Below are 10,405 nucleotides of genomic sequence, written 5' to 3' on the forward strand. Positions count from 1 at the left end.
TTGCGGACATTTTCCGCATAAGGGCATTAGCGTCTGCATTCAGAGAAGTTTCTTGTGCATTATTGCGGACATTTTTCCGTATAAACGTCCGCATAGACTGAGTTTCCATGCGGATTATTGTGGACATTTTTCTGCATAAGGGCATAAGCATCCGCATACAATGAATTTTCGAAAACGCAAATATTTCTGAAGATTTGCGTGAAAATTCGCCAAAAACGAAAATGGGATTTTCGATGCGAAAATGACTTTGGTGAAAATTCGCAAGCAACACTGCTACATGCTACATTAGCACTATCCAGGAGCGCCACAGGGAGGATTCCCAATGCCCCCTTTTTATACAACCAGGGGACCGCGGGGTCCCAGGCACTCTCACTGCCTGGGAACCACAGCAGCACCCCGGAGGGGGAGGCTGGGTGGCGCAGGCGACCCCCCTCCAAGCGTGGTCAGCGCCGGGGAGAGCCGTCCGCACCCACCTCCCAATATTAAAAACAGGCACTTACCTTAACGTCCATTGCGTTCTGCTACATGCGCATTACCTTGGGGGCACCACATGAGAAAGGAGTGAAGCATGGGTCACCCCAAGCTTTAGCGCTCAGGGCTGGCTCACATACAACACTCCAGAGGGGGGGGGGGGGAGGACAGGCGCAGACAACTAACTCCAGGGCTCACACCACCGGAGCAAGCCATCCACCACCTGCCTCCAAAGGATACAAACTGCAAAAAATGCTTTCCATTAGAAAATTAATGCGCATGTAGCAGAACGCAATGGACGCTAAGGTAAGTGCCTGTTTTTAATATTGGGAGGTGGGTGCGGACGGCTCTTCCTGGCGCTGGCCACGCTTAGGGGGGTCGGCTGCGCCACCCAGCCTCCCCCTCTGGGGTGCCGCTGTGGTTCCCAGGCAGTGAGAGAGCCTGGGACCCCGCGGTCCCCCCTGGTTGTATAAAAAGGGTGTCATTGGGAATCCTCCCCGTGGCGCTCCTGGATAGTGCTAATGTAGCATGAACTTATTCCCGCAGGGCGACCGCTTAGCAGTATTGGTTTTTTGACCCTGCATAGTTTGGCATGCAAAAGCAAATGCATATTTGCATGAGCATTGCCTCATGAATAACTAATTAGGCCAGATTTGGAAAGCCAGACTTGCTAGAGTTAAACTTGGTGTTTGAGCATGGAAAGCATTTTTGCAGCTGTATCCTTTGGAGGCAGGTTGTGAATGGCTTGCTCCGGTGGTGTGTGCCCTGCAGTGAGTTGTCTGCACCTGTTCCCTCCCCCCCCCGGAGTGTTGTACGGGAGCCAGCCCTGAGCTCTAAAGCTCGGGGTGACCCATGCTTCACTCCTTCACTCCTTTCTCATGTGGGGGGCCCAAGTTAGTGCGAATGAAGCAGAACGCAATGGACGTTAAAGTAAGTGCCTGTTTTTAATATTGGGAGGTGGGTGCGGACGGCTCTCCCCGGCACTGGCCATGCTTGGGGGGGGGGGGGCGCCTGCAGCACCTAGCCTCCCCCTCCGGGGGATGCCGCTGTGGTTGTCAGGCAGTGAGAGAGCCTGGGACCCTGTGGTTCCCCCGGGTTGTATAAAAAGGGGGTATTGGGGAGCCTCCCAGTGGCGCTCCTGGATAGTGCTAATGTGGCATGAACTAATTCCCGCAGGGGGACCGCTTTGTGGTATTCGTTTTTTGACCCTGCATAGTTTGGCATGCAAAAGCAAATGCATATTTGCATGAGCATTGCCTCATGAATAGCCAATTAGGCCAGATTTGGAAAGCCAGACTTGCTAGGGTTAAACTTGGTGTTTGAGCACGCATACATTTTCTAATGGAAAGCCTAAAGGTGGGTACACACATCAGATAAAAGTATTTGGAAAATGAAAGATCACAGACCAATGTTATCCCCTTCCATGTAGTTTGAGAGCCATACCTACACAGTTTATTCTATTGAGCTGAACTCTCCATCAGATAAAATTTTTTGCAAGATGCTGCACACAAAGATGCTGTACACATGCAACAGATCAGTATCTGCAAAAGATCTCTTCCTGCAAAAAAATCAGTTTCTGCAAAATGCATTTATAGTCTATATCTGCAGATCTCATGCTGGGCATACACGGTATGTTTTCTACCATGTAATCGAGCCGTGTCCGATACCCTGCCGGATCGATTCTGCGCTTGATACCGGCGGGCAGGACAAAAGAAGAAACAAGTGGAAAATAAGAAAGCGCTCGCGGGGACGAGCGGGAATCGAGCCAGCGGCTCGATTACACGGTAGAAAACATACCATGTATGCCCAGCATAATGCACACCTTGTTTGACGGATATTCATCTGCAGATCAGACAATCATCTGCAGATCCAAAGATCCATCCTGGTGGATCTGATCTGCAGATGAAGTCCGTTAAACAAGGTGTGTATGAGATCTGCAGATATAGACTATGAATGTATTTTGCAGGAACGGATCTTTTGCAGGAACAGATCTTTTGCAGATACTGATCTGTTGCATGTGTACAGCATCTTTGCGTGCAGCATCTTGCAAAGATTTTTATCTGATGGGGAGTTCAGCTCCATAGAATAGACTGTGTAGGTGTGGCTCTCATACTACATGGAAGGGGGTAAGATCTCTGTCTGAGGGGGAGTGCAGCTCCATAGAATAGACTGTGTAGGTGTGGCTCTCATACTACATGGAAGGGGGTAAGATTTCTGTCTGATGGGGAGTGCAGCTCCATAGAATAGACTGTGTAGGTGTGGCTCTCATACTACATGGAAGGGGGTAAGATTTCTGTCTGATGGGGAGTGCAGCTCCATAGAATAGACTGTGTAGGTGTGGCTCTCATACTACATGGAAGGGGGTAAGATTTCTGTCTGATGGGGAGTGCAGCTCCATAGAATAGACTGTGTAGGCGTGGCTCTCATACTACATGGAAGGGGGTAAGATTTCTGTCTGATGGGGAGTGCAGCTCCATAGAATAGACTGTGTAGGTGTGGCTCTCATACTACATGGAAGGGGGTAAGATTTCTGTCTGATGGGGAGTGCAGCTCCATAGAATAGACTGTGTAGGTGTGGCTCTCATACTACATGGAAGGGTGGTAAGATTTCTGTCTGATGGGGAGTGCAGCTCCATAGAATAGACTGTGTAGAGTATGGCTCTCATACTACATGGAAAGGGGTAAGATTTCTGTCTGATGGGGAGTGCAGCTCCATAGAATAGACTGTGTAGGTGTGGCTCTCATACTACATGGAAGGGGGTAAGATCTCTGTCTGATGGGGAGTGCAGCTCCATAGAATAGACTGTGTAGAGTATGGCTCTCATACTACATGGAAGGGGGTAAGATTTCTGTCTGATGGGGAGTGCAGCTCCATAGAATAGACTGTGTAGAGTATGGCTCTCATACTACATGGAAGGGGGTAAGATTTCTGTCTGATGGGGAGTGCAGCTCCATAGAATAGACTGTGTAGGTGTGTATCTCATACTACATGGAAGGGGGTAAGATCTCTGATGTGGAGTGCAGCTCCATAGAATAGACTGTGTAGGTGTGGCTCTCATACTACATGGAAGGGGGTAAGATTTCTGTCTGATGGGGAGTTCAGCTCCATAGAATAGACTGTGTAGGTGTGGCTCTCATACTACATGGAAGGGGGTAAGATTTCTGTCTGATGGGGAGTGCAGCTCCATAGAATAGACTGTGTAGAGTATGGCTCTCATACTACATGGAAGGGGGTAAGATTTCTGTCTGATGGGGAGTGCAGCTCCATAGAATAGACTGTGTAGGTGTGTATCTCATACTACATGGAAGGGGGTAAGATCTCTGATGTGGAGTGCAGCTCCATAGAATAGACTGTGTAGGTGTGGCTCTCATACTACATGGAAGGGGGTAAGATTTCTGTCTGATGGGGAGTTCAGCTCCATAGAATAGACTGTGTAGGTGTGGCTCTCATACTACATGGAAGGGGGTAAGATTTCTGTCTGATGGGGAGTGCAGCTCCATAGAATAGACTGTGTAGGTGTGGCTCTCATACTACATGGAAGGGGGTAAGATCTCTGATGTGGAGTGCAGCTCCATAGAATAGACTGTGTAGGTGTGGCTCTCATACTACATGGAAGGGGGTAAGATTTCTGTCTGATGGGGAGTTCAGCTCCATAGAATAGACTGTGTAGGTGTGGCTCTCATACTACATGGAAGGGGGTAAGATCTCTGTCTGATGGGGAGTGCAGCTCCATAGAATAGACTGTGTAGGTGTGGCTCTCATACTACATGGAAGGGGGTAAGATTGGTCTGTGATGTTTGATTTTCCCAAGACTTTTATCTGATGTGTGTACCCACCTTTATTCTTCTTGCTTCAAGGTTGAGGCATGTACTCTATTAGATAGATCAAAGATGCGGTGTATGCTACGACGCGGGTCGGCTAGTACAAAATAAAAAACATATGCTAAAATAAATTGTCCTGGAACACTTGTAAGCCTCTAAATAAACTGGCTGCTAAAGGGTTAAGACTGCAACAACAGAAATCTAGTATAGGATTATGAATGTCATTTCTCACCTTGTTTCCAAGAGAGCTTCTTTTGGTTGCAGGGTTTGGTTTGAGCACTAGCAGCAATAAAATATTAACAGCGATGACACAGACAGAGCAGATGGCCAGCCAGGTGAGGTGTGTGCCCAGGAAGGAGAAATCTTCCATGAGGAGAGGCGGAACAAGGAGGGAAAATGCTACAGCCAGACCACTGAGAACGTGTCCGACCGCCAACCTCCGGATCTCCGTTTCATCCATTGCGTCCCTGCAAAAGACAAGCATGATCATTAACACCACTTAAAGTGGTCTGCATCTCTGACATAACAATCAATAAGGCCTAGTGCACACCAGAGCGTTTCGGCTGCGGTTTGCGATCCTCTTGCGGGTGCGGATCCGCTTGGGTAATGTATTTCAATGGGCTGGCGCACACCAGAGCGGGAGGCGTTTTGCTGAAACGCATACTCCCGGGCTGCTGCAGATTTTGGATTGCGGAGGCGTTTCTGCCTTCAATGTAAAGTATAGAAAAAACGCAAACCGCTCTGAAAAACGGCAGTTCAGAGCAGTTTGCCAGGCGTTTTTTGTTACAGTAGCTGTTCAGTAACAGCTTTACTGTAACAATACATGAAATCTACTACACCAAAAACGCTTCACAAAACCGCAAAATGCTAGCTGAAACGCTACAGAAAAATAAGAAAACGTGTTTCAAAATCTGCTAGCATTTGGCGGATCTGCTAGCGGTTTTTGGTGTGCACCGGGCCTAAAAATGTGTTTTTCTACTTTGTATTACTCATACAGTTACCATATTTGCTATTTGTGCACAAGTAATATTGTCTGTCTACAAATTACAGGTTTCCAACGTGTAATTTTTCTGGCCCTGAAAACTGTCATTGCATTTTATTCCAGCTGCTTTTTATTAAATATTAAAATTTTCTAATGAGTTATTCTGAGCTGTGTGTGTGTCTGAAGCAGAGACAGCTTCTCAGAAAGTGTTTTGTACTTGTTACAGACAAATGTATCAACATTGGAATGTAAACAAAGATACTGTTATCTCCAGTTTGGATGCGGATTTGAAGCTGAATAGCAGGACAAAGTGCTTTGTTTAACCATTTCAGTCATGCTCTGCTAAAAAAAAATGTCCGGGATAATAATTTTCCACATTTTAGTAAAAGATCACCCCGGGGTAATTCATATACATAGTGTCTCTTCCACTGCCCACATCTACACTTTTTTTTTTACAATGAACCTTGAAAAGCAGTATGCTGTTGGGGGGGGGGGGGGGGGGGGCGGGGGTTAGGGGGCGCCATTGCTTACCTAGCCCCTCATCGGTCCCTGTGGAGGTAGCCGTCACTATCCCCAATTCAAAGAATCCGCCTGTGTAGTGGGCTCCCGGCCACAATACATAACGAGAGATGCATGCTCCAATGCATGCTGGGAGCAGTAGTACGTAGATGTGTGTACATCTCCCAGCGGGGGGACATATGGACTACAGCTCCCTGCATGCATTGCGGTCAGGAGCCCACTACACAAGCAGATTCTTTCAAGTGTGGCCAGCGATGGAAACCTCCTGAGGGACAGAGAGCTACAGGGGAAGCCCTCCGTAGTTAAGCAATGGTGCTCCCCCTAAGCCCCCAAACTACATACTGCGTTTCAAACCTTCCTTATGGAGAGGTTGACTGTAAAAGAAAAAAAAAATGGTTGTGGTAACTTTAACATCCCACAACCTTAATGGGAATATGGCACTGACATCATGGCAAAGTTACTAAAGTAAAATACCGCACAGTGACAGGACTGTCACTGTGTCATATCCACAATGTGACAGGTTCTGTATAAGGAAACATAAGAAAAAAATAAAGCTTTGCCAAAAAAACTAAGGATAAGCAATGTTTCAAGGTCATGTAACGCTTTTCAAGGTCGTACAACAACCATGAGGAGTGAGGCCTTCCTTCACATCTGCATACCTCTATGGTGTGGGTGCACATACCATGTTATCCCAAAAATAAGACCTCCCCCAAAAATAAGACCTAGCTAAGGACACTGTGTATGGGGAGGTGTGCAGTCTCGTACCGCACCTCCCGTGTGGCTGCGCCCCCCTCGGTTTGCGTATAATTGCTCCGGTATCATAGCACGTCAGTGCTTTGACCTCCGCACAGGAACGTGACCGTACTCCCCTGTCATAATCAATGTGCACACGTGCTGATACGTCCCCAGCGCACATTGATTCTGCCATAGGGTAGCACGGTCACATTACTGTGCAGGAGTCACAGCACTGACGTGGGGGGACGCAGCCACATGCAGCGGCAAGAGACTGCACACCTCCCCACACACATAGTGCCCCCCTTCCCCCCTGAAAATAAGCCCTAGTCATTTTTCTTCCCAAAACAATATAAAACACAGTATATAGCTAGAGCCTTTCTTTAACGGACATTGCACTCTTTAAGCTGGCCATACACTGGCCCGATTTGCCGCCATTTCGACAGCAGATTTGATCACTGGGATTGTATCTGCTGCCAATCGTTCGCACCCGCCGATCCGTTTTCCTCCCGAAATCGTATCGGTCTGTCGATCGCGCCGTGCGGGAAATTACCGTCAATCGCCCGCGGGTTGAGAGTGCGTCGCTAGCGGCGGCTGATCCGATACAGGTATACATTACCTGACGCTGGCTCCCGGGCATCTTCTCCGCGCTGCACCACTCTGTTCCTGCTTCCATCCCAGCGTACATTAACTTCCTGTGTCACGCCAGTGACCAGGAAGTTCAAATAGAGGGCGCTCTATTTGAACGTCCTGGTCACGGAGTGACACAGTGTACGCTGGGATGCGGTGCGGGATGCTGGGATGCGGTGCAGCGCGGAGAAGAGGACCCGGAGCCAGCTTCAGGTAATGTATACGGGGGGACACAGGCGGCAGGAGCAGCTCAACAGATTGTGATCGGTTTCAGGCTGAAATCGATTCACAATCTGTTTGGATTAAAGGCAGCCATACGATCCCTCTCTGATCAGATTCGATCAGATAGGGATCTGTCAGCTGGTCGATCTAATGGCAAATCGACCAGTGTATGGCTACCTTAATTGTTGTTTTGTCCTCCTCTTTTTGTAAACATAGTTTATAGTTGCGCTTTGTATCATTACATTCATCCTTTTTATTTCATTCCAAAGTGTCTGGATTTCTTTTTTACCCCTTTACACCTGGCTGCACTGTCCTATTTAGCATCAGCAAAGGCTCATAAACATGTACCAACACTCTGTCCAACTATCTTCCAAACTTGTCTGTTGTAAGATAAGTTGGGCGTGTGTACGGCTGGCAAACAACCAAAGATGACCAACTGATAACAGGCAGTTTGCCAGATCCAACCGGCGGATCAACCTGCCCAACTATCATGCAGGTTGGAACGTGTCTGTTGAACAACTTTATTCTTTTGAATTCGAACATGTGCAGTGGTTTAGTTTGCAGGCATAGTATTTAAGTGAGTTAGTGGTTTCGTTGGTCGGCGTGTGTGTACGTACTTGTCATGTAATGTGTGGTTGGTCATGTTGTGCGGTTGGTCCTGCATTAAGTTGGATGTGTGTATGAGCATTTAGCTGTACATTATTTTTAGTGTGATAAGTATACAATGGAATTAGGCGTAGTATTATGCTCCTGCTGGGAGCCTAGTTTGCTGTCTGACTTTCATCAATAGACTATTCAATGCAAATCTTGAGGTGTGTTTCTCGCTTTATATTCTGTGCATACAGTGCATCATTTTAACCCACATCCCCTCCTATGAATGTCAGTAGTTTTTTTTTTTTTTTAAATATATATATATGCATCCCCCCTTCCCTATGAATGGATATGTTGTAGGGTAATATAATCTAATTATATGGTTTTCAAAAAGCTTGGCTAGCTGCATACAGTACAAGGGGGAAGACATAAGATGACTGAAACAGTTAAACAGAAGCACCACAAAGTGTAATGTGGTGATAGTAAATGCAACTTTTGTGAGAACTTGCAACCTCTATCATTCCTCCACCTCACATGAACCTTCCAACCTGTCTGCCTATCACTAACCTTCTCCTTGTGCACGGGTCAGGAACCTATTCAGCAGAGAGAGCCATACACGCCACATATTTTAACCCTCTGGGCGATAATCCCCCCAGACCCCGTGCGCAGCCTGGCCAATCAGTGCTAAGGGGTGGATCGGGACTCCCTCTGACGTCACGACGTTGTTGACGTCATCCCGATCGTCGACATGGCGACGGGGGAAGCCAAACAGGAAATCCCGTTCTGAACGGGATTTCCTGTTTGCTCTGATCGCTGGAGGCGATCGCAAGGGGTGGGGGATGCCGCTGCACAGCAGCTATCATGTAGCTAGCGCTAGGCTAGCTACATGATTTAAAAAAAAAAATATTAAAAAAATAAATTAAAAAAAAAGTGCTGCGCCGCCCCCTGGCGATATTATTGTATCGCCCAGGAGGTTAAAATGTAATTCTGTGAGAGCCATACAATATGTTTCAAATTGGGACATGCGAAGCAGAGGGCTCACGTCCCTGTTGCCATGGTGATGTGTATACAGTTGATCCACTGGGCAGCGGACGGGTCAGACACGTCTTCAGCTTCTCTTGGGTTTCAGCAACATCAGCAATTTCGAGAGCCAGAGAGGAGAAATACCGACTAACAGCTGGTACAATTAGCCAGCTGACTTGGGGGGTTGATTCACTTTGTAGGACGAGATTCCTGCACTTTAGCCCAATAGGCTTCCTGTCAAGTGACAAGCAGCCTACTGGGCCAATCAAAGTGCAGGGATCGCATCCTACAAAGTCACTGGACCTGACAGGGTCCAGAGTGGGACAACTGGAGCAGCTGTTAGTTTTTGGGGCAGCGCGAGTAAGTTAGTGGTGCATGTTACAGCAGTAGTGTGACTACATTGAAAATGTTACTTGCGCTGCCACACTAAGCTGTGCTGCTTGCGCAGTGTAGCTTAGTGAAGCAACCCCTACTGATTTGTCTGTGAGCCAGATGTAGCCATCAAAACAGCCACATCTGCCTCCCGAGCCATAGCTTCCCTACTTCTGCAGCTTGTGTCCTACCTGGTCATGCACCTCCATTACTGTGAACCCATGCTATGCATTTGAGTGAACCTAACTTTCCGAATCTCCATGCTCCCCTCCAGTGACTGACTAAGCATTACCTTGTACTCATACTGTGCTGTGTAATCTCCATGCTCCATCCAGTGACTAAGCATTACCTTGTACTCATACTGTGCTGTGTGATCTCCATGCCCCCCTCCAGTGACTAAGCATTACCTTGTACTCATACTGTGCTGTGTGATCTCCATGCTCCCATCCAGTGACTAAGCATTACCTGGTACTCATACTGTGCTGTGTGATCTCCATGCTCCATCCAGTGACTAAGCATTACCTTGTACTCATACTGTGCTGTGTGATCTCCATGCTCCATCCAGTGACTAAGCATTACCTTGTACTCATACTGTGCTGTGTGATCTCCATGCTCCATCTAGTGACTAAGCATTACCTTGTACTCATACTGTGCTGTGTAATCTCCATGCTCCATCCAGTGACTAAGCATTACCTTGTACTCATACTGTGCTGTGTGATCTCCATGCCCCCCTCCAGTGACTAAGCATTACCTTGTACTCATACTGTGCTGTGTGATCTCCATGCTCCCATCCAGTGACTAAGCATTACCTGGTACTCATACTGTGCTGTGTGATCTCCATGCTCCATCCAGTGACTAAGCATTACCTTGTACTCATACTGTGCTGTGTGATCTCCATGCTCCATCCAGTGACTAAGCATTACCTTGTACTCATACTGTGCTGTGTGATCTCCATGCTCCATCTAGTGACTAAGCATTACCTTGTACTCATACTGTGCTGCGTGATCTCCATGCTCCATCCAGTGACTAAGCATTACCTTG

The 10,405-nt window shown here is 47.5% G+C and overlaps 1 protein-coding gene across 1 annotated transcript in view; it reads right to left on the minus strand.

Moving 5' to 3' along the window:
* Positions 1–10,405, minus strand: part of PIGF (phosphatidylinositol glycan anchor biosynthesis class F) — a 48,812-nt gene that overhangs the window by 36,925 nt on the left and 1,482 nt on the right. Inside the window, exon 2 of the mRNA XM_068233036.1 lies at positions 4,526–4,760. Coding sequence (XP_068089137.1) covers positions 4,526–4,753 — 228 coding nt within the window. The 5' untranslated portion in view covers positions 4,754–4,760. The remainder of the gene's footprint in view (positions 1–4,525; positions 4,761–10,405) is intronic.

Source organism: Hyperolius riggenbachi, chromosome 4 (assembly GCF_040937935.1).
Source record: "Hyperolius riggenbachi isolate aHypRig1 chromosome 4, aHypRig1.pri, whole genome shotgun sequence".
Taxonomy (NCBI): Eukaryota; Metazoa; Chordata; class Amphibia; order Anura; family Hyperoliidae; genus Hyperolius; species Hyperolius riggenbachi.